Raw genomic sequence first — 24,075 nt, forward strand, 5'->3', positions numbered from 1 at the left:
GCCGTGCAACCAGGACGGTAGTGATGGACACCATCCCGACCCGCCGGAGGAAGAAAACTTAGCCCTGCCCACCTCCTACTCCCACCCTCCCCCCGACCGAGGGGGCAGGACCGGTCGCGCCCCGCCCCGTTCCCCCACCCCCTGCCCTGGGAATTTTAGCGATGCTAGACCAAGGCCACCTCCGAATCACGGGTGAACTTGTTTGTTATCCAGAGAACTGAAGGTCTGAAGCAGAGGTCAGTCGGGGAGGTTGGGGAAGGGACTGAAGAGAGATGACTGTCTCTTCCTCGCCTCCCCCTTCTGGCTCCTACTGGGTAGCACCTTCCTGATCCCCTTATCTCTAAGGCGCTCAGGGAAATGCCCCCCTGCAGGAGGCTCCTGGGAAATGCAGCCCTGGCGGCCGAGGAACCATGAGCCCTGCAGCCCCGGTAAGGAAGAGGTTTGTGGGGTAGGAGGAAGGGCCTAGCGCCGGGTGGGTGCCCTTTTCCAACAGGGGGTGGACCAGGAGCCTTTCTCTGATAGGCCCTGTTCTCTGAGTGACATCCTGGTTTTGCTTGTAGGTGGGGGTTTGTGGCTGAGCTATTCAAGGAAATGACCCAGGAAGGGCAGATTGAGGTGGTAGGTAGAGAAACAGCCTTCTTTCTCCAGTTGCGATCCCTTCAACGAGGCACCCTTCCAACCCACAAATCCGACCACCTGACTCCTCATCTGGAAACTCCAACCCCAAGCTGCATTCACTAGGTCGTAACATCCGAGCTCTTGCGCCCATCAGCCAACGCCTTCATGTTATATCCCTGCAGCCCTGCAGCTTGCCCTCTGAGGCCCTCCCACCCCTGCACTCCGCTTTCCAAACACACTGAGATTCTGGACACTCTTTTGAACTTCCTTATCAGTGTGCATACGAGTCTCTTAGCTTTCCTACTTGTCCTTCAAGACCCTTTTTGGCCTTCCCGGGATGCCTTCCTGAACCTCTTGGGCAAAGTCAGACTCTTCTTTCCTGTTGTAAAATCACACCCTGCGCTGTAATTGTGGGTTCACGCTGTCTCCCCAGCCAGACTGGAAGCTGGGAAAGGAAGAGGGAGGGCCTCGTGGGGGGCTTCTTTGTGCCCTCCACTGTTGCCCAGAGTAGGCCAGGTACAAAGTGAGTATTCAGAAAACGTGGTAAAACTAGGAGCCTGGCTTCTCCTTGCAACTCTACTTTTTTTCTAGAAAATTAATTCAAAATTCTTAGAAAAAGGTATTTCATAATAAATTAGTGAACACTTGTGTTAACAGCAAAGTAAAATTGCAGGTGCGGCCTCTCACCTGTGCTGCGGGTCAGGACAGGTCTACCACGCAGGGGCAATTGCGTTCTACCAGATTCTAGAGCTGCAGACTACAAGTCCCGGAGGGCCTGGTGACAGCGCATCTCTCTCTCCGCCCCGCCCCCTCCGGAGGGGTGAGGCGGGGAAGGTGGGCGGGGCCCAGGAGCTGCGAGCCCGAGGCGCGGTCCGGGGAGTGAAATGCCCCAGGCGCTCTGGGGCGCACAAAGCGCAGGCGTAGCGGGTTGGGTGGCGGCAGCATCAAGTAGCGGCCGTTTTTGGCTGCAGCAGCATCCTGCAACAGGTGTAGACAGGTGGGTGCATCAAGGGGAGGCTGGAGAGGGAGTTTGCACCTGGCCCTCTTGTCTTACCTGTGTCAGGGGTTGGACATAGGAGGGAGCGGCAGGAGAAGAGGGGACAAGGCCGGGCCTTTCAGCCCAGGTGTGCCAGCCCTTGCTACGCAGCAAGTGGGGGAGGGGCAGAGGCACCTGCTTCCAGGTAAGTCGCCCTCAGAACAGAGTGCTCCTAGGTTCCAATCCAAGCTCCATCACATACATGGCCAGCCCAATGTCTGTATCCCTCAGTTCGTGCATCTGTAAAATAGTAAATATCCTACCGATCTAACCAGAGTTGCAGTGGGGACGTGGGACGGTAGTGTCGTACGCGCAGTGGTTCCCAAACTTTGCCGCACATCGAATCACCTGGGGCTCTTTAAAAACTATCGGTGCTTCGTTCCCACCCCCAGACATTCTGATTTTCCTTTTAATAGAGTGTGACCTGGGTATCGGGAGTTTTAAAACTCCTGCTGGTATAATGGGAAGCAGCTAGGACTGCTGGGTGTGAACGCTGGCTCCATTGCTGGCGAATTAAGTGGATCTGCACCAGCGACTGGACCTCTCCGCGCGCAGTTTCCTGGGAGTGGCAGGGTTGTTGTGAAGCTTCCAGGAGCTAATAGATGAGAGCGCTGAGAAGTGTACCTGGCAGAGTGCTCAGTCAGTGGTAGCTGCTGTTGAACCATTATTTTATGCATTTTAATTAATTAGTTAGTTTATTTTGTATTTTATGCATTTTATAAATGGCTCAGGTGGGGTTCAAATGTGAGGGGGGCTTTTCTGATCATGAAGGTCCTGCATTTATTGCTGGAATTCTAATATTCTGTGTGGCCAGCATTTCGAAACTCCAGGGTTTCTAACATTTGATGAGCTCCCCACTCCAGCCTCCACCTGCCTCACGGACACCCTTCTGCAGATCCAGAAGGAGAGGCCAAGAATAAGGGACGTGGCCGGGGTTATGTGACTGAGATGGAAATCCAGGCTCCTGACCCCACCCCCACCGCAGCGCAGCGCCGCTGCCCTGCTGACCCCGCAGGACAGTGCTGCCATTATCTGCCTGGAGCAGAGAGTGGGGACGAGGTGGCAGGCTTGCCTTGTTTGTTACTTACACTCCCTTAAGCTTTCCTCGGGCTCCCCTGGGGAGGACAGGCTGGGGGCTTCTCTCCCCAGAGCGGCTCTGGGACTGCCCTCGAAGCCTGCGTGTCCTGTGACTCCTCTGACAGGTCCCGCCTGACTCCATCCTGGAAACTCCTTTTGAAGAAATGGCCCTGGTGAGGGGCGGCTGGCTGTGGAGACAGAGTGAGTGGCCCTGGGCCAGGCCCGTGTCTGACCTGTACCTTGTCCAGGGAAGGAGGGAGGGAAGTGGCTTGTGGGGCCTGCCGAGGGAACCCTTCTCCCCAGAGACCAGGCCCTTTTTATCCTCCTCTCCTTTGTCCATGCTTCTCCCAGTGCCTGGGATGTCCTTCCTGTTCCTGACTGCTCAGTGAACTTCTACTTTTCTTCAAGACCCAGCTCAGATGTCCCCTTCTGTGAGGAGCCTCCTCTGACTTTTCCTCTGCCCCCCACCCCCCCTGCCCCAAGCGCCTGCTGGAACCTGGGTTGGCAGCTCGCTTCTCTGATCCCCAAGCCTCATCCACACTCCTGTCATAGCATCCATCTCCCTACAACTGCCTTTACCTGTGGGTCTAATTGCCCTCCGCCTCCCCGCCCCCCAGACCCTCCATGCAGGCCCCAGACTGTGAGCTCTTCAAGGGCAGACTCTGGGCTGGGTCCTCTGTGGGTCCACTCCACTCCCGCCCAGGGCTGGCCATATAGCAAGGCTCAGAACGAAATGAAACTGCCTCTGCTTTGGAATTCATAAGGCTCTAAGAAGCTCTCCTGTGTCTTTGCCCTTTCTGTCAAGATTTCTAGTCGAAAAATATCTGAAGCTAGGGCTCGGCCTCCAGACCCACACTCTGACCAGAGTTGTGATGTTACCCAGAGGTCTCCTGGGCCAGGAGCCCCCGCTCCCCCGTGACCTATGCTCAGTTCACTCAGTCTAGCAAACACGGAGCCCGGGTCCAGCTGGGCCCCACCGTCTGGTGGGAGGGGCAGACACTACATAACTGTCACAGTCACACAAGTCAGAGATAAGAGCTAAGATGGAGGCTCAGGGTAGGAGAGGTCTTTGCCCTTGAAGACACCTGGGGCTTGGCCTCGGAAGCCCTCAAGGGAGGAATCAGTTCATTCATCTACCATTTGCAACATTTGTGGAGCCCCTACTATGTGTTAGGCCCAGTGGGAGGCAATGGGTGAGCAAGACAGAAAGAGGACCTGCTGTCATTTCAGGGGACAGACAAGGAGGGGTGGTTCCGACACTGGGGGACTCGGGGGAGGGGACTCTGGGAGTCCATCCAGGGCTCCTGCCCCCTCCCCACCCAGCAGGCTCTCCGATCAGTCTGCCTGCTGGGTCTGGAATATCTCACAGGCTCTTTCCTTCGTCGCTGGAAACGAAACTGGTTTGCCCTGTGGATGGACGGAACCCTGGGCTACTACCATGACGAGACCGCGCAGGACGAGGAGGACCGTGTGCTTATCCGCTTCAATGTTCGCAATATAAAGATCGGCCAAGAGTGCCACGGTGAGAAGCCCTTCCCCTCTGGCACTGTGACTGTGGGCATGCCCTCCCATGATGTCCGTCCCAGAATACCCGCCCTGGAAGGCTCTGTGCAACTTTCAGAGGGCTTCTACAGACATTGCTTCTGGGCCTCTGTCAACTCCAATTCATGGGTCTGAAGTAAGAAATTAGACGAGTTCCTACCCTGTGCCAGCCCCGGCCTTACGCTGGGCTCACAGAGGTAAGTCCCAGTTCCTGCCCTCTAGAAGCTAGGAAATGGGTAAAGATGAAGGGAAATAAAGGAGGCTCAGAGAAGTTAAGTGACTGGCCTGGAGTCACACTGCAGATCTTCTCAACGAGACTCAGGCCACAGTTACAACACGGTTACTGAGAGTAGACATACCCAACTGGAGAAGCAGGCAATGTGGAAGGGTTGGAAGGCTCTAGAACAGGATCCCGAAGAAAGTGTGTGGGGTCAGAGGAAGTTGGCAATGGCCAATAAATAGAACCCAGAGAAGTCAGTTCCCGTTCTTATTCCTGGTTTACTGGGGGGCCCTGGGCCTGCGCCCCATGGAAACCCTGTGTGTCTGCCTTTAGATGTGCAGCCCCCGGAGGGCCGGAGCCGAGATGGCCTGCTCACTGTGAGTTTTCGGGAAGGCTCCCGCCTGCACCTGTGTGCGGAGACCCAGGATGACGCCATGTGAGTCGCTCCCGGGAGAGGATGGGATGGCATCTTGGGGAATGTGATCAGGAGCCTCCTCCTCATTGGACCTTCTGGCTCCCTGAGGTTGGGAAGGGTCCAGAGAGACCCGTCAGGTTGGTAGAGGCTGAAAGAGTGGAGTTGAAGGCTCATGGTGGTCAGTGACGTAGCAGTAAACCCTTCCCATGGTCTGTGCTGAGCTGAGGACTTCGGGGGAGGAGTGTGCACACCGGCCCCCTGTGTGGCCCCTGATCAGTCAGTCCGGTATTTAGCAGCCTCTGAGGTAAGCCCCCACTTAGGGGTGATACAAAGGAACAGAGCCCTATGCCATCCTCAAAGGACCCTCTTCTGAGAAGATGTCCCTGTGGGGAGCTGAGCTGAGCGAGGGGTAGACCCTGACCTGCCTCATGGAGGCAGCCCGCCCTGTCACCAGCGCTCAGATCCACACCGAGGGACCAGGCGTATCTCCCTCAGGCGCCAGCTGCTCACTTACATTCTTTCCCTTCCTACCCTCTGGCAGAGAGGGTCAGTTGGCCTTTGCATTGTAGAGAGTGATTGAGATGGGGTGTGTGGGAGTGGGGGGAAAGCTGAGCTCTGGGTAGACAAAGCACAGAGCCGCCTTGTCTACCCCAGACAGGTGCCATGGCAACCAACAAAAGCCCAATTGTCCTGTGTCTGCTGGGCCTTTCTAGGGCTCTGGGGTCAGAGTGTTGGGGAACTGTTTGTAGGTTTTGGATGGGGTGTGGGGGGGCACTGCAGCTAGAGAACCAGCCCAGGCCTGTCCAAATCTGAAGGCCAGAGAGACTCCCCAGGCCCAGCTGCCTGTTGTCTAGATGGGGAAACCGGACCTCCCAGGAGGGTAAAAACTATGAACTAAATGAATTACGAGGTTCCAGGTCAACTGAGGGCTCCATCTATGTGACTGGGCCAGGGGAGGAGGTCACCTTTGTATACTCAGAAGACCTCCCCCTTTGCAAGAGCCTGGGCTCTATTGGTTGGAGGCTGGGTGGGAGAGTTAAATCTAAACTGTAGGGGCCCATCTTCCAAACTACCCCCTCATGGTCTGGTGGGGTTTGCTTTGCAGAGCGTGGAAGACGGCATTGCTGGAGGCGAATTCCACCCCGGTGAGCCCCCGTTGCCTCCCTCTGTCCTTCCCACCCCTACCTGCCATGGAATCATGGGTGACTCAGACTCGGTCTCCACCTGCCTGGAGTTCTCAGTTTCCACATGTGTGAATGAGTAGATTTGCGCAGACTCAGATGCCCTGAGTCCCAAATAGAAAAGGACAGAAGGCAGCCCACTGGTGCTTGGAGGAGGAAGAGAGAGGCCTCCAGGAAGGGGATGGCACGTGAGCTGGGGGAGAGGAACTGTCTTTTAGTGAGCAACTTCTATGTGCCAGGTGTGGTACAGGTGCAATTCTAGCTGTTCCTCACGACAGTCCTGTGAGGTTGGGATGATTGTTCCCTCTCTGCAGATGATAAGACTGAGTGAGATTCATTCACGCACACACCAATATTCACTGACTTTCTACTGCATGCCAGGCTTGTGCCAGGGGCCAGGGATCAGAGCCGAACTAAGGAGATGTGGGCCCTGCCCTCCTGGACTCAGCCTGGTGGGAAGTCAGCATGAAGCAACTAATTACACAGTTTTTATTCCATCGCAATGGTGGAAACTGCTCTGACAGAGACTTGCAGTGTGTATCCAGTGGGTGACCACCTTATGGCCTGATTCAGGCGGGAGCTCAGACAAAGCTTAAAATGAGACCTGAAGGATAAACGGATAGACTGGGTAAAGCGATGGGGTGGGGGGAATGGAACAGCTTTCCAGGCAGAGGCAACTGCACGTGCAAAGGGCCTGAGAGGGGTTAAGACTTTGGAAAATTGAACAAAAGAAAGGCTGGGGGTGGGGGGCTGGAGCTCTGGGAGTGAGAGGGCCTTGGGGAGGGAGGGCTGGCAGGGCCAGCATGCTGGGCTGTGTGAAGGATGCTGGTTTCTCTTAAGAACACTAGGAGGTCGCTGAAAGTTTTTAAGCAGAGGAATGGTGTGAACAGGTCAGACCAGATTTGTATTTTTAAATTTTTTAATTGTTTTCAGAAAGACAGAATGGAATGGGGAGGGGGGAGAGAAAGAGAATCGATTTGTTGTTCCACCCATCCATGCATTTGTTGGTTGATTTTTGTATGTGACTTGACCTGGGATCAAGCCCACAACCTTGGCATATTGGGATGACACTAACCAACTGAGCTACCCGGCCAGGGCTCAGATTTGTATTTTTAAAAAGAGAGTTGGGCTGGTAGGTAGGAAATGGATTACAGAGGGTAAAAGTGGATGTTGGGACAGTGTCCAGGTGACAGGCTGGGGGTCTGGACTAAGGCCTTGCCAGCGGAGACAAGCTGACGAGGATGAGACATGTTTAGGGGGTAGAGCCAACAGAGCTCAGGGACTGATGGAGGTGTGGGTTTGAGGAGCGGCCCAAAGACCCCAGCTCAAGCGTGGCCGAACTTGGCCTTGACCCCATCTGCCTGTCTCCAGATTCCATGCTTGCTCCTTCTATCTCTGGCACAGTGCAGCCCTATTCATCTAGAGAGAAAGTCCACTGGGAAGTAGCAGGAAAAACTGGGGTGCTTTTAGAAACCCCCTCAGGCATCTGCCTGAGGGCCAGGCATGGTGATGAGCACCTATCATCGGTTATGTCTCTTAATCTTCCGGCAACTCTGGCAGCGGTTGGTGTTTTAGTCCCACTTTACAGATAGGGAACCTGAGGTTCGGAGGGGAGGCGATTTACCCAAAGTCTCATAGTTTTTAGTCAGTGAAAAAGCCTGCGGTGGAATCCAGGTCAGTGCAAGACCTCGAGGGTAACTGCACGAGCAGAGGCGGGGAGGTGACAGGTGCACGCGGGTGCGCACAGGGGGGTGTCAGGGCCAGGAGCCTGGCCTGGCTGGAGGGAGATGCGTGGGAGGAAGGAAATGGGAAAGATGACCTCTGAGGAGCTACGTCACCAAGGGCCGGAACTTTATCCCGAGGGTTTTGGGGAACAGTAGAGGTCATTAAGCAGGAAGAGCTGTGGCCAGACTTTGAGGAGCTGACTCAGGCTTCTGGGTGGAACCTGGATTAGAGGAAGCGAAGAGTGAGGAGGCTGGGGCAGTGGTCAGCAGGGTGGAGGGACCCCCGGCTGGGCTAAACTGGCTCTGAGCTCCAAATCCCCCTTGTGCAGGGCTAGTCAGGCCCACCCAGGAGAGGCGGAATCAAAGGAGGTGAGGGTTGACCGTTCTGCACTCTGTGACTCTATGAAGCTACCTGTCCCTTCTCTCCCTGTCCGCCTTCCTGCCACTCTGCTCTCCCCACCTCTCGGCTCTGACCCTCTACTCCACCTCCCGCTGCTCTGCACACACCCCCTCCGTTCCCAGGGCTTGCTCCAGTGGGGTGAGTTTGTGCCTCTGGGTACCAGTGCCTGCCTGCCTCTGAGTGTTCATGTCCTAGTGGTCAAGCCCATGGGCTTCTCTCTGACTTGTACCTATGTAGGAGCAACCTGCGCTTTGCGCCTTCACATTCTACAGTTTTATGCCCGACTCTAGATGGAGGCTCCAGGAAGAGCCCCTGACCCCAGCTATTCCAGGGAACACAGGGCTGGGGCTCAGCCAGGGATAAGGCTGGGGGTTCAGTGAAGGGGGCAGGTGGCTGGCTGGGAGAGCAGATCAGAGCTGTTCTGTCCTCCCTGGAGACTGGGAGCCTCAGCAGCCTGAAACAGGTGAAGGTGGGCTAATTCTGGAGAAACGCTACTGATCCTTCTTCTCTGAGTAACTTTGGCAAAGTCACCACCCCCTCTGAGCCCCATTACCATGGGCTGAGGAGGAAGGAGACACCCCCAGCCCTAGCCCAGCTGGCTCTGGTAAGGCCTATTAAGAGCTCTGAGTCCCTCCAGATATAGAGGGCTGCTGACACCTCCCTCCCTTCCTCCCCCTTCTTGGGTTTCTGTGGCTTGAGCAGGCCCCGGCTGGAGCCACCGTCCCTCCCAGAAGCCGCCGGGTTTGCCCCAAGGTCAGGTGTGTGACCCGCTCGTGGACCCCCTGTAAGTTTGAAAGGCGAATCTGGGTAAGTCCTGACTTAGCCCTCCCAGCCTCCATCCTGGCGGCCAGGATGTGCCTCCAAAATTGGGCCTGGTCACTTCCCTTCCCTGCTCACAAACACTCCATAGCTCCCCATCACCCATGGGACACCAGCCACAACCCTACCCTCGGGATCTGGCCTGGGCCAGTCTTGCCTGCCACAGGCCCCTCATGCCCTGTGCTCCAACTGCTTTGCTGTACTCTCTGTCCTAGCTGCTCTAGACCTATTCCCTCTTCCCAGCCTTTACACATGCTGTTCTCTTGGCTGCGAAAACCCTGTTTCCATATTCACCTGACACACCACGGGAGGACTTCCCAGACTTCCGGCAGGGTCACTCCCTCCCACTGCACTAATCCTTGGTACTGTCTGCATTCTGCCCGGTTTCAAATCTGTTTATTTCTGTCTCTATTCTCCGGGGAGACCTGCAGCTTCCTCCAAGGCAAGGACCAGGTCTGATGGGTTCTGCCCCTGTGGGGCCTGGCACAGTGCTGGGCCTGCAGAAGGAGGTCGATGGCAACTTAGTGATGGGGACAGTCTATCTCGACCCTCCTTATGCCTGGTGCATGAGGGTCAGGCACGAGTAGGCCTCAGGCAGTGTTCATTGAATGAGCTAACAAGTGAATGAAGGGAGGGAGGAGGAAGTGGAAAACTTCTGTTATGGCATCACTGCTGCTTATTTAAATTTACTCTGTCTCCCTGCCTATCCCCTTCCTGGAAAGCAAGATGGTTTCTGGATTTGGGGATGAATCCTCTCTCTGTCCGCAGTGCTCAGCCTCAGAGAACCTGCGGCCTTAAGGTCAACTGTGAGCGCCTTTGCTAGCACAATGGTGCTCTGTGTAGTGGTGCATTAGAATTGCTTAAGGACTTAAAAAAAATGCAAATGTTCAGATCCTACCTCTGGATGCTCTAATGTCATAGGTTTGGCTTTGGAAATCTGTGGTTTAGAAAATTTCTCCTGGCGATTCTGATGTTCAAGAGCCATTGAGTGCACAAGTACTAGGGCCACCCAGTTGCTTAGCCAGGGCTCTGCTGGATTCGCCCTGTGCCCTGGGTGTGACGGTGTGAGAAAGACTGTACTTCTGTACAGATGAGAAAACTGAAGCTCTGCGAGGCCGTAACTTGACCAGGGTCACTTAAGTCTTCAGTAGCAGGTCTTGGACTTCCAGCCCAGCATTATAAGGCATTCCCCATGCCCAACTGCAATTCAAGTTTGTTTACAGTGGGGATTCCTAAAGCAGGATTTAAAAGGCTATAAACCTTTAAAATGTTCTAAGTGGTACAGAACAGCTTTTCAGAGGGAAGGGATCTATTTGTATGTGACCTCCCGAGTCACATGACCCTGTCGCCACTCACAAAAGGGGCTGGGCCTGTGGAGAGGAAGAGGACTAGGAATCAAATCTTGGTTCTGCTCCTGAGGTCTCTGGGGGATCCCCCGCCCCGTTGCCAGGTGACCCACATGACTTTACCTCTGAGCCTCCCAGATCTGGAGGGTAGACGCAGTGCCCCACAGGGACATGAGCTGGTGTTTTCCACTCTCTTCAGGGCCTGACAGGGCCACGGGCTCCCTGTGAAGCTGCAGGGGTGTACGCTTTGGACCTCAGCTTCCCTACCTGTAAAATTGGGGATCTGTGCTTAGATCTTTCTAGCTGCTTCTAGGAGTAGAGCTCAGATGCTGGCCACCCCCACCAGAAGGCCCTGTTGTCCCGCCCTTGTGGAAGGAGCACAGTGAGGGAAGCCACCTGAGACTGAGCTTTGTTTGTCTGAACATCCTGCATTGCTCTGGGACCCGTCATTGTCCCTGACTTGAAACTGGACTTAGAGTTGGGTGCTCTTAGTTCCAGTCTGGCCCTGAATTTGATTCACTTGAGATAAATATATTAGGTACCTACCATGATCCAATGAGGCCTGGTTAGACCCAGGTCCTGCCCTGGGTGGGGGTGGTGATGGGGGCGTCTCCAAATCTGCTGAGAGAGAGACACTCCCACAGGGACACAGACAGTGACACCACAGGGGCACTGGTGCTTTGCTATGGTGAGGAAAGCCTACGGGAGCGGGTGCCCAGATGGGACCCCAACAGAACCTGAGGGTCAGGGAGAGTCACACTTGAGTTGACACCGAAAGACAAGTTCGGTAGTTGGACGAGGAAAGGGAAAAAGGCACCCCGTCAAAGGGGAACGGCACGGCGATCTGAAATCACAAGGTGTGCTCGAGAACTCCTTCTCGGCCAGCCTTCTTGGCAGAAATGTCATGACATGTCGGGTCGGTCCCTCAGCCCCCAACCATTCCTCAGCCCCCTGTAGCCTGCCTCCTTTCCCCATCGCTCCTCTGAGAAGTGTTTTTCCAAGGTCACCCGCAGCTTCCAAGTTGCTAAAACCAATGGCGTCTTCTCTTGGCTCTGGCCAAGGGGGCGGACAGAAGAGCATGTTTAAAAGATAAGGTCATGAGACCTGGTGGCTCTGATGTGGAAGATGAGTGTGTGAAGACAAGGGTGCCAACACGCCTTGGTATGAGTGAATGGTGGTGGCATTTAGAGAATAGGATTTCAGCAGAGCAGGTTTGAGGGGATGGCAGGATGGTGAAATCACTTTAAGACCCCTGGACTTCAAAGGGGAGTCAGACCATTCAGGTGTAAAGCCGTTAGAAAGAGACATAGGGTGGAAGGGGGCTAGGAGGGAGCTAGGAGAGACGGGGACCTTGCCCCTCTCCAGGTCTGCTCCCCTGTAGGTAAAATGAGGGGCTTGGATTAGGAGCTTCCACTTAATTCAGCATATTTATTGCTGTTACTCACTAGACCCTGCTGGTGACACAAATAAAATCAGTCATTGCCTCAAGGCAGCTCTCACTTGGGGTGCAGGCAGGAAAGGAGAGGAGTAACAGGCACAAGTGTAGCCCACAGAGAACTCAGGAAGAAGGATTCTTCCTGAACCCAGACGGGTTTCCTGGAGTGGGTGGATTTTGAGGTAATCTTTCAGGGGTTAGTAAAAATCAAATGGGGAGGGAAGGGGGCAGCAAGCGCATTCCTTCCTCCCAGAGAGAACACTGATGTTCTTTGAGCCTCCCTCTCCAGCTCCGAGGTAACGCGGAGACCCTGATGCCTGTGGTAAGGAACGGAGGAGGTAACAATATGAACACCTCCCCCAGGACCTGGTACATGGTGGATGCTCGATAACACTTTAGTTACTTCCTTTCTCTCCCGGATCAATGCCCTTCCCTCCTTTAATTTCCCTGGCCTGTGGCTTGGCCAGGTCCCCCTCTCCGTGACTAGGAGAGTAGAGAAATCCATCGGGTTTCTCCAAATGAAGCCACTGGAGAGCTGCTAGCAAATATTAGACTATCTAAGAAAAAAGTTGGAAGCCATGGAGATTTTTTTTTAATTTAAGATATGGTTTTATTATTTCTATTGGAGTAAACATTTTGAAGTTGTGAAACCTATTTGTCATAATTTCAAGCCCTTGAAATCATGATAAGTAAACCCTAGGCTGGAGAATCGAAATATTCTTCATAAATTATACAATGTTTTTTGTTATGCACAGACTCCCTCCCTGGCCATATTGCTGTTCGCCTTGGAGAATTTTTGATTTGGGGAGGGCTAGGTAGGAGGCCAGGACAGGAAAATGTAAACAGGAGAGCTGTTTATAGAGGCTGAGCCTTAGATGACAAGGACCACGGACCTTGTGGGTAGGCAGGGCTTTTCTTCAGGAGGTTGCTGGTGCCTGGGGACTCATTATAAACTCGGGGAAGCATCTCCGTGGGCCCAGAGGGGAATGAGCTGGGTGAAGTGGGTAGGGGACCAAATCGGGGCCAGGGAGTTTCCAGGCAGCTAACCCGGCAGGGCTCCCCAGGTGCGTGTCTACAGCCCATACCAGGACTACTATGAAGTGGTGTCCCCCAACGCGCACGAGGCCACTTATGTTCGCAGCTACTACGGACCACCCTACGCAGGTAAGTTTCCCAGAGCCAGGCCCCGCCCATGGTCCTTCGGTCCCCAGAAGGCTCCACCGTTTTATTGACCACGGATTTTCCCGGGCAGGACCCTCCACCAGGCCCTCCCTCCCCTTTCCAAGACTCCATATAGCTCTTGGACCAGAGCCCCTCCCCATTCCAGAGCTGACCTCACCTCTACGGTTCTTCTCTCTCAGATACCCGTTCCTGAGCTGGTAGTGACCCCTGGTGGCTAATGTGGGAACAGCTGCTGCCTCCCGCTCCAGTGTGGTGTGGAGGTTCTTAAGAGATCCCTGGGTTTCCCCACCTTTCCACCCTGGCCCACGGTCCCAGAATGTCAGAACGTCGGTAGCAGATCCAAGTCCCGGAAGCCTTGGGGACAGGCGCACTTCCTCCGCGTTAAGACCTCAGTCTCCGATTGGGGAACAGGATAGTGGGCTCAGCGCCTTACCTTGGGTTGGGCTGGAGTCTAGCAGGAGAGGAGCGAAGATTGCTCTGCTCCTTCCTTTGAACTCCCCGGCTCTCACCGGCTTTCTTCGCAGGCCCGGGTGTAACGCACGTGGTAGTGCGGGAGGACCCCTGCTACAGCGCTGGCGCCCCGCTGGCCATGGGCATGCTCGCGGGGGCCGCCACCGGCGCAGCGCTGGGCTCGCTCATGTGGTCGCCTTGTTGGTTCTGAGCCCTGAGACTCAGCGCGTGGACCCTGCGCAGAAAACGACCGACCTCTTTTCCACCTTGACCACACCCTCCACCCCAAGCCCTGCCCCACTTTTGCCTCTTCTGTTAGCCTAGAGCTTGGCTCATACCCTCCCACTCCCCACCCTTACCCTCAACATCGTAAGAAGTTATCATCCCAGACACAAACGTTTACTCAAAATTCTTGCATCTACTGCCATACACCCCAGAAATCCATTATAGACACATTATATGTTTGCCCCAAACACATCAGGACACAGAACAACTCATATGGCTTCAAGTTCCCCAGGAGCTGGAGACACAGGAGTCAGGTTCTGCCCTCACGTGGCTCCAGGCTTGGGAAAAACAGGAGTAAACATTTGACAACGCAGTTACCAGTCCTTTGACAGCACGAGGGGAAAGAGAGAGGAGGGTAAGCTAGAAGCAGCAAGAGTGCAGAGCCCTCTATAACCATCATGGCATATCAAAGAAATTAGAGGCACGTTTAATTGGGCTGGGGTAGGATCATTATGCCCCTCCAGGTTAAGAAACTTGGCTGGGCAAAGGGGCAGATACGAGCTTTTGGGGAGTGAGGTTTTATAATGAATATATTGCCTGTTTTGTTAACACATACCCAAACCCACAACACTACACTGAGCCCCATCCTGCCCACTACCAGCTTACTGGATTCCCTGTTCCTTCAGTGCTCAGAAAGCACCTGTTTCCCATGTCAGGGTGCCTGGGGCAGCAACTGAGCCGAACCAAGGGTTCCCCTGCTTTGGCGGGGGAGGGGGCAGAATAGATCTGTTTGGGACCTCCACCACAGGATGGTGCCTCCGTCAGGAAGTGTACTTCTGCTCCCCAGATGCTTGGCCCTATGCCCTTAACTGCACCTGTCATCTTAGGCGTCGTATCCCTTCATTCAGGGGCAGATGGCAGTGTTCAGTTCTGGGGCCTGATCCACCTCTGTCTCAGCCCAGAAGGCCCCACATGTACCTCCCTGCAGGTGTTCCAGGAGTCTCCCCATTTGGTCCCTTTTCAGTTTCCTCCCCCAGCCTGTCCCAATTACCACAGAAATGCTAATATCCCTGCCCTGTAGCTAGAGTAGCCTGCTAAAGCACCCCTGTATATTATAGGGGCTCCAGTGGCCCTGCTGCAAACTAATAAAGGCGTGGTTGGCACTAGTCCTGACTCTGGCTTTGTTCTGGGCCCTCTCTCCCTAGGCTATCGCTGTGACTCAGCTCCTACTAGTGTCTTCTGGTGTAGTGAGAAGAGGGGGGGTTCTGGGGCCAGACAGAAATGGTGACAGCATGTTAGCTGAGCATTTTGGAGCAAATCACTTAACCTTTCTGCATCTTGCTTTCTCCCACCCACCAGGTAGCAGGTTGAAGTTAGCCATCCCTGAGGGCTCGCAAGAGAGGCTGCTATCAGGGTCTCTGTCACCTGAGCTAATGGGTGAGCCTGCCGTCTGAGAGTTCTATGGTGTTGGGGTCTTTCCCAGTATGTCCCCATTCTTCTACAGTTGAAGCGGGGAGTTGGTCTCAGAGACCAGGTGGTCAAGGAAGGAAACTCAACTACCTTGCCTCAGGCCTTTGAGGCTGTGGGTGATCTGGGAAAGATGTTCTGAAACAACAGGGCTTTGAGCAGGGATGGGGTGGTGCCCAAAAGGAAATTTAGGTATCTGCCTCAGCCATACTTCAAAGACACCAACTTAAAGGGAGACATAAACAAGCAGCAATGATTCAATGAGGAAGTATCCAACTCTGCCAAAGGAACTGGGGAAAGCTTTGGGAGAGGAAGTGGAAACTCCCGGGGAACCTTGTAGGATGAGTAGGAGTGCGCCAAGCAGTAAGGGGGGAAAGCTTTCCATACAGAACAAATGAGAGCAATGGCATGAGCAAAGGCCTTAGAACACTTTGGCCTCAAGAGCACTATGAAGTTCAGAGAACAGTCGATGTCACAGCAGGTCATATGGTGAGAAAGGGCGGTGAATGGGGCCAGGTTATAAAGAACCTCCAACAGCTGGGCTAAGGGTTTTTTCTTTGTGCCTCTACAGCTTCAGGGCTACCGTTTGTCAGGTCCCCATGACACTATGGTTCTTTTAGCTTACCCCTCTGAGCTGGGCAAGAGGGATGCAGATGAATGCTCCAGATGCAGTAGGCTTCAAAATCTCTCCACTAATAATATCACAGCATAAATTTTTAATCTTCCAGCTGTCCATCAGACAGTTATAATATTCACGCACACAGGTGGAAAGAAACATTCACCTGCACAGACAATGTCTAACCTGGAGGTGCCCCATGGAACACATCTGGCTCACACATCTGTCTGGTCAGCAGTGTTCTTACCAAGTTTTGAATTAGAATCTGATACCACTACACACCCACCGAAATGGCTAGAAGTGAAAAAGACAACATTGAGTAATGATCTGGAGCTGGAAATCTCCTGTATAAACTGGTATAATTGCTGTGGAAACTGGTCAGTACAGCCAAACACAGGCACACCTGATAATCCATCAATTCTACTCCTAGGGGACACCCAACAGAATTGTGTACATATGGTCACACACACACACACACACACACACACACACACACACACAGTACAAAAGTGTCATAGAGGCACTGGAAAAACTCAAATTCTAGAATGGATCCATTGACATATCCCACTCACAAAATGAATTACTATTCAAAGAGAATTAATTATCCACATGTATAAGCAGAATTATGGGTAAAGCAAGAAAGTAAGAGAAGATAAGGGAGTGAGGGGAAGGTGGGACAACAGAGTTACACTAAGGTAAGTTTCCTGGACCTTATGTAAAGTAGCACCATATTCACTTAAGCACATGCTGACAAGTCAAAGATGCACAGTGGAATCCCTAATGCAATCACTGAAAACAGAATGCAAAGAGGTTAAACTTAAAAAGCGAATAGAAGAATTTAAAAACATGTGGCAAATAGAAAACAAACACCAAAGTGGCAGACATAAATCCAAATATATTAATAATTACATTAAATGTGAGTGAAAAGCACAAATGAAGAGACAGATTGTCAGGATGAATTAACAAACAAGACCCAACTATATGCTGTGTACAAAAGACATTGTTTAAAATAAAAAAAGGCGTTCATAGAACGAAATATACCATATAAAGAGGAAAAAAGCTGGAGTAGCTATTTAAAATTTTTTTAATATAATGTTGGTTATTCCTCAATAAAAAATTGTTTTTATCCTCATCCAAAGACTTTTTTTTTTCATTGCTTTTAGGAAGACAGGAAGGGAGAGAGGGAGAAACGGGAGAAACGGTGATGTGAGAGACATCACATGGTTGCCTCCCACACGCACCAGGCCATGGGATGACAACCCACCACCTAGGTAGCGGCCCTGACTTGGAAACAAACCCCCAACCTTTTGGTATGGGGCAATGTTCCAACCAACTGAGCCACACTGGCCAGGGCTGTAGTAGCTTCTTATTTTTTAAACACTTTATTTATTTAAAGAGAAGGGAAGGGAAGGAGACAGAGAGGGAAAGAAGTATGTGAGAATGAAAAGTTGCCTCGCACATGCCCCCAACCAGGGACCTGGCCCACAACCCTGGCATGTGCCCTAACTGGGAATCAAACCAGATTACCTCTTGATTTGCAGGTTGGCGTTCAATCCACTGAGCCACACCAGGCATGGCTGCTGTAGCTAATTTAATATCAAACAAAACAAACATCAAGAGAAAAATTATCAGAAATAAAAAGGGGCATTTCCTAAAGGATCAGTTGATGTATCAGTAAGATAGTTTCAGTATCAGTAATTATCAGTATCAGTAATTAAGTACTGATCAGTAATTATACTACATCTACTCTAAGGAGTAGATGTAGTATAATTCTTAAGGACTCTAGGAGTTTCAGATGGAAAATGAGCATTGGCTTCAACTTAAAGTCACCAGCTGCATTAGCCCCTAACAAGAGAGTTAGTCTGTCCCTTGACGCCAAGCATTGACTTCTTTCTCATCTCCTGCTATGAAAGTCCTTGAAGGCATCTTCTTTCAGAAGAATAGTTTCGACTACATTGAAAATCTGTTTGGTGCAGCCACCTTCGTTATTTATCTTAGATCTTCAGGATAATTTGCTGCAGCTTCTACATAAGCACTTGCCACTTCATCTTGCACTTTAATGTTATGGAGACGGTTTCTTCCCTTAAACCTCACGGGCCAACTTCTGCTAGCTTCCGACTTTTCTTTTGCAGCCTCCTCACCTCGCTCAGCCTTCGCAGGATTGAGGAGCATTAGGATTCTGGATCGGGCTTTGGCTTAGGATAATGTTGTGGCTGGTATCCAAACCACTAAAACTTTCTCCACAGCGGCAATAAGGCTGTTTCACTTTCTTGTCATTTGTGTGTTCACTGGCGTAGCACTTTTAATTTCCTTCAAACTTTTTCCTTTGCATTCACAACTGAATTAATTGTTTGGCATAAGAGGCCTCGCCTGTGTCCTATTTCTGCTTTTGATGTGCTTTCCTCACTAAGTTTAACCTTTCATTCAACTGAAAGTGAGAGAGATGTGACTCTTCCTTTCACTGGAACACTTCAGAGGCCATTGCAGGGATTAACTGGCCCGATTTCAATACTGTTGTCTCAGGGGCAGGGAGGCCCCAGAAGAGGGAGAGAGATGGGATGATTAATGGTCAGTCGGTGCAGTAGTCTGAACACACACACCCCATTTGTCAATTAAGTTTGCCATCGTATATGAGCATGGTTTGTGGTGCTCAAAAACAATTGAGATATTAATATTAAAGATCACTGATTACAGATCACCCTAACAAACATAATAATGGAAAATCTGAAATATTACCAAAATATGACCCAGAGATACAAAGTGAGCAAATACTGTTGGAAAAATGGGGCTGATAGACTTGTTCAATTCAGGGTTGCCGAAAACCTTCAATCCGTAAAGCCACAGTGTCTGCAATGTGCAGTAACACAAGGCTCGCTCTGCAACACTGCAGGAATCAAAACCGTGGTACCGGCCTAAGAACAGATACACAGACCAGTAGAATGCAACGGACAACCCAGAAATAAACCCTCACATATATGGCCATCAGCTGATTTTCAATAAGTGTGCCAAGATAATTCAATGGGGAAAGAACAGTCTTCAATGAATGTTGCTGGGAAAACAAAATACCCACATGCAAAAAATGAAGTTGGACTCTTACCTCATACTAGATACAAAATTAACTAAAAATGAATCAAAGACCTAAACTTAAGAGCTAAAATTATAAAACTCTTAGAATAAAACAGAGGAGAAAATCTTCATGGCATTGGATTTGGCAATGAGTTCTTGGATATGACACCAAAAGCACAGGCGGAAAAAAAGATAATTTGGTTTGATTAAAACTTAAAACTTTTGTAAATTAAAGGACACTGTTAAAGAGAGTAAAAAGACAACTCACAGAATGGGAGGAAATATTTGTAAATCCATGTATCTATTAAGGGATTAATATCTAAAATGTGTAAAGAGCTATAACTCAACAATAACAACAAAATAAACAATTCAACTTAAGCCCAGCTGGTGTGGCTGGCAGTGGACTGAGTGCTGGCCTGCGAACTGAGGGATCACCGCTTCAATTTCTGGTTAGGGCACATGCCTGGGTTGCAGGCGAGGTCCCCAGTAGGGGGCACTCGAGAGGCAACCACACACGTTCCCCTCCCTCTATATTTTTAGACTCCCTTCCAGTCTAAAAATAAATAAAATCTTTTAAAAAGTACAAAGCCCATCTTAAAAATAGATAAAGGACTTGAACAGACATTTCTTCAAAGATGATACACAAATGGCCAGTAAGCAAGAGGTTCAACATCAACAATCATGAAAGAAATGCAAAAATCAAAACCACAATGAGACAGATAACACTACACTTCCATTAGGGTGGCTATTATAAAAAAAATCAGAACATAAAAAAGTGTTAATGAGGAGAAATTGGAACACTCATACATTGAGGGTAGGAATGTAAAATGGTGTCGCTACCTTGCAAAGCAGTTTGGCATATCTTCAAAAGTTTAACACAGCTAAACATAGAATTATCATATAATTCAGCAATTCTACTCCCACATATATACTAAAAAAGAACTGAAACCAGTAACTCAAACAGACGCTTGTATACCAATGGTCAGAGCAGCATTACTTAAAGTAGCCAAAAGGTAAAAACATCGGTGTCCATCAACAGATGAATGGATAAACAAAATGTAATATATACATACAATGGAGTATTATTCAGCCACAAAAAGGAGTGAAAATCTGGTAGACGGTACAACATGGATGAACACTGAAAACATGCTAAGAGAAAGGAGCCTTTAAATCCAGTTTAGGAAGAAGCAGTTCTTACAGGAGGCGCCCTCCCTAGATTACAGTCCACTAACTGATATTTTAAAAGGGAAAAGGTAGAGGGTACTAAAAGGTCAAAGGCAAGCAGGTCATTTCATCAACTCCTCTTTTAGCAGGGATTTTATACTGCCCTAATACTACCCCTGTGGACACCTGCACCAGTAGTCTGGCCGATGGCTTCAGTTTTCTAGAGAGAAGAGGACAGCTATGGTTTGTACCAAGGCAGGGCTCAGCCCTTTTTCTGTAAAGGGCCAGAGAGGAAATACTTTTAGCTTTTTGGGTTGTAACGTCTGTCACAACTATTCTGTTCTGCCTCTGTAGTGAGAAAGTATGGCTGAGTTCCAATAAAACTTAATTTTTAACCCTTACCTGAAAACATGTTTTTGTTGATTTTAGAGAAACATCAATTGGTTGCTTCTTGTACACGTCCCAACCGGGGATTAAACTCTCAGCCTAGGTATGCACCCTCACTGGGAATCAAACATGCAATCTTTTTGATGTATGGGACAATGCTCCAACCAACTAAGCCACCTGGCCAGGGCCAAAAAATCTTAAATTAATAAACAGGTAGCAGGCTGGATTTGGATGTGGTGGAAAGGTAGTAGTTTACTGTCCTTGTCCCAAGGTACAGGTAGGGTTAGGAGTGAGGAGGCAAAAGCAGAATTTAAACTACGTTTTTTAAAAATTCTCTCCTGAGGACATTTTTTCATTGCTTTTAGAGAGAGAGTGAGTGAGTAAGGGAGAGAGGGAGGGAGACAGAGAAACATCGATGTGAGAAAGAAGCACTGGTTGCCTCCCATACATGCCTGGACCACGGATCAGGGATCAAATCTGCAACCTAGGCGTGTGCCCTGAACGGAGATTGAACCCGCAACCCTTTTGCCATTGTGACGCACCAACCAACTGAGCCACACGGGCCAGGACCTAAACCACTTTTCTTTTCCTTTTAAGACTTTATTTATTTTTTAGAGAGAGGGGAAGGAACGGAGAAAGAGAGGGTGAGAAACTTCGATGTGCAAGAGAAACATGGACTGACTGCCCCTTGCAAGCCCCCAACCGAGGACCTGGCCCACAAAACTACTTTTCTTAATACATCCTATTATTGCCTCTACCAGGAACCTTGTTTCTCAAGCTGCAGCCATTCTCCTTCACCTTTAACAGTTGAAAAGTATTCTGACTCCCAAGGGGTTTCTCTCTTTTTTGGTTGTTTTATTTTTCAGGAGTCTATGTTCTCCTTTATAGGTCTAGAGAGGAAGTAAGGAGCACAGGCTAATTTACCATTTTGTCAGGAATGGGAAATCAAGTCAACAATTGTTTTCTTTTGTGTTTTATTTATATATTTTTAGCAGCAAAATTTTGTTTATTAAAAAAGTCTAGTCTGTGAAGACACTTCACTGCTTCAGTTGAAGAACCCCAAGCTAAATAAAAATACCAATATTAAAAGCAGCATAACTGGTTACTACTGTCTTAAAGATACATAAAAAGAATCAAATAAAATGCTACAGTATAGGAAGTCAATCACCCTCATGTCAGAAATCACAACTTCTTCCAAATAAAGAATATGACCCGTTTGCCATATTGAATTGATATTTATTTTAGGACATGCCATGTCAAAATAAAACAGAAGAGTCAACCCTTGCCTTTAACAATAATATTGTATTATAAAAGCACTTTACAACTCCACTCCATCTTTGAGTATAAGTTACTGGTATGTGGGCTAATGATTATCTTAAAACATTTCACTATTCAGTCCCATTATCCAAGTGCTCTCTGAATATTAGAAGGTGATAATAAATGGGAAGTGGAGGAGAAAGAGGAAAGAGGGGAATAAGGTTCTCCCAGTTAAGGGTTTTGTTGCAATGAGGGAATGAAGAAGTATGAAGATATTTTTGTTGTCTTTTCATCTTTATACTGTGTTAAGTAATGCTTACAACATAAATTCAGCAGGCTTTTCCTGAGCTGTGACTCAGAAAATTTCTTCCTGCAAATAATGTATTTACAAATGTGTTTATTAACTTACACAGCAATCTCACAATAACTAGTAAAGATTAAAATGGTGCACTCCTAGTATATTTGTTTGCAGTGTTTTAAGGAAAATACATATTGCCATGGTGATGAAGCTCTAAATAGATTAAACAAAACATCTAAAAATTAAAAGTAGTTTTATAAAGGCAAAGAAATAAATATCACCAAAGAAAAAAGATTAATTGTAGCTCTTTAAATATAAAACTAAATACTAGTTAATTAACCAAACTATACAGATCTAATAAAAAGCAAAACCAGCCTGAAAGACCCAACATTTAAAAAAAGCTAAAAAATAAGGCATAAATCTGCATAATATTGAGTTTTATTTCCATTCCCTCCTTACCCTCTTCTATGTCTGCTTTTTCATGTCTGCCTCTACAGGCGTACAGGGAAACTTGCCGTTTTCGTTCTGACCTCAAATATCCTGAGCAAAGTATTGGATTCTTTTGTTGGTAAGCTTTAGATATCATTGTTTCTAATGGGTATAGTAGTTTTGATCAGGGTGGCAAATTTAAATTCTTCCACTGGTTCTTCTTAAAGGAATTTGATTTCTACAGTGCCTTGCCTGCAGAGCTTTAAAAAACAAAACAGAACAAAAAACCAGGAGAAATCTATTGCTTAAAAAAAATTTTTTTTTTAAACAAATAGAATAACTCTTAAAATCTTGGAAGAGATAGTTCATTAGAACTAAATATTAAAAACCTGTTCTGGAGCACTTTCCCTTTTATCTCCCAGAGTCTAACATGTGAAAGGGTCATTTGTTTTGATCAGAAATACATTTTTGTTCATTACTTGAAAGTACTATGTTCATTAGGACTCATTTTAAAGATGCACCAGAACACTTCAAACGCTGCCTACCATGATAGTTGAGTTTTGACCTCAAATAAGGTCTACGTAATTTATATCAGTGCTTAAGAATAATTTTGGACATCTTGACTCAAGGCCTAGAGGAAGTATCACTAAAACTGAAGGTAATTTCAATGTGCTTGGTCTGATTGCTGCTTTGCCACCTCTTTTTGTTCTGAGGGAGGGGGAGTAATAAGAATACGAGCTGTGGTAAGGGAAGAGGTGAAAAAACCAGGGAGAGGTCAAGTAGGTAGGCAAGTGCTGCTGTGAACAACTGTTCCTTAACCAAGCCACATACTATTGAGAATTCCATCATTTTGAAGTGCATTATCATAACATTAAAAAGGAAACAAAGTTAAGAAAATGTATCTAATTTTTAAAGTTATCACTGGAATATGCTGGAATCATTTGACTTTTTGTAAAATATAAATAATAAAGACACTGACTTTTTTGTGCTTGTGAAGCTAATAGATCATCTCCACGAGACAGGCAGCAATGATGAATTGCAATACGTTATTACTGAAGGGAAAAGGTTCAAGCCAATATTCACACTGCAGTCAATGAAAGAGTAAGGGGGCCAAAGCAATGAGCTTCTGGAGAAAAGCTGAAGATGCCAAGAGGGATTAGCAGGAACAGCCTCCTTCATTGACTGGTTGCTCCTGAGGCTTTTCCAGTTTTATGTCAATCACTGAAACAAAAGTTAAGGAGCTATAAATGGGAAAGTACAATTCCAATTCTGAACACTGACATCTCTGGCAAGCCCCTCCCATTCCTATTAAGAGCTACTATTCTCTATATAGCTAGCTCATCATACAACAAGGTGCTTAAGTGGAATAAACTTGCTTATATCTACTATACGCAGCATGGTCAGAATAAGGTTAACCCCTCTATTCATGGGAATCTATCCTAAGGAAACTATTCTACAGGAGCAAGAAACCATATAAAGATGATGTTCCTTTTTTATAGATAATTTTGGAATTATCTATAATAAAAATCTGAAAACAGACTAAAAGAGTTCCAAGAACAGGGAGAGAATTTAATAAATGATGGGACTTAACTCTGTAGAACACATTGTGCTATTAAAATAAAGGCTTAGAAAACGTAAAACATTTAGAAGTGGGAAGAGCTGAATACAAAGTGCTATAAATTCTATGGCTTAATAAAAATGCCTGTATATGGGAAAACAGT

The 24,075-nt window shown here is 48.8% G+C and overlaps 2 protein-coding genes across 7 annotated transcripts in view; one reads left to right on the plus strand and one right to left on the minus strand.

The window, feature by feature from the left end:
• Window positions 1-211: 211 nt before the first annotated feature.
• On the plus strand, window positions 212-14,836 carry PLEKHB1 (pleckstrin homology domain containing B1). 5 transcript variants are annotated; one of them, XM_045181949.3, is made up of 8 exons: window positions 212-428; window positions 2,857-2,932; window positions 4,101-4,253; window positions 4,827-4,929; window positions 6,014-6,053; window positions 8,916-9,020; window positions 12,878-12,977; window positions 13,520-14,836. In XM_045181949.3, exons 1-8 carry the CDS (start codon window positions 411-413, stop codon window positions 13,654-13,656), a joined length of 732 nt encoding a protein of 243 aa, XP_045037884.1. In that variant the 5' UTR covers window positions 212-410; the 3' UTR covers window positions 13,657-14,836. The 5 variants fall into 5 exon arrangements, with proteins under 5 accessions (XP_045037884.1, XP_024428541.2, XP_045037886.1 ...); XM_045181951.2 differs by lacking the exon at window positions 212-428 and adding an exon at window positions 1,459-1,615; XM_045181952.2 differs by lacking the exon at window positions 212-428 and adding an exon at window positions 1,627-1,799.
• A 6,749-nt stretch (window positions 14,837-21,585) lies between these two features.
• Window positions 21,586-24,075, minus strand: part of RAB6A (RAB6A, member RAS oncogene family) — a 63,274-nt gene continuing 60,784 nt past the window's right edge. For both annotated transcript variants that reach the window (XM_045181909.3, XM_024572612.4), the window contains exon 8: window positions 21,586-23,575. In XM_045181909.3, the coding sequence (XP_045037844.1) occupies window positions 23,511-23,575 (65 nt within the window). In that variant the 3' untranslated portion in view covers window positions 21,586-23,510. The remainder of the gene's footprint in view (window positions 23,576-24,075) is intronic.

This window comes from Desmodus rotundus, chromosome 5, assembly GCF_022682495.2.
Source record: "Desmodus rotundus isolate HL8 chromosome 5, HLdesRot8A.1, whole genome shotgun sequence".
In the NCBI taxonomy this organism is placed as follows: domain Eukaryota; kingdom Metazoa; phylum Chordata; class Mammalia; order Chiroptera; family Phyllostomidae; genus Desmodus; species Desmodus rotundus.

Bases quoted from the DNA above. Each gene is read 5' to 3' on its own strand.
- PLEKHB1 (XM_045181949.3), top strand. The intron at 6,054-8,915 runs GTGAGCCCCCGT...TGGCTTGAGCAG, and splicing joins TGGAGGCGAATTCCACCCCG to GCCCCGGCTGGAGCCACCGT. The intron at 12,978-13,519 runs GTAAGTTTCCCA...CTTTCTTCGCAG, and splicing joins CTACGGACCACCCTACGCAG to GCCCGGGTGTAACGCACGTG.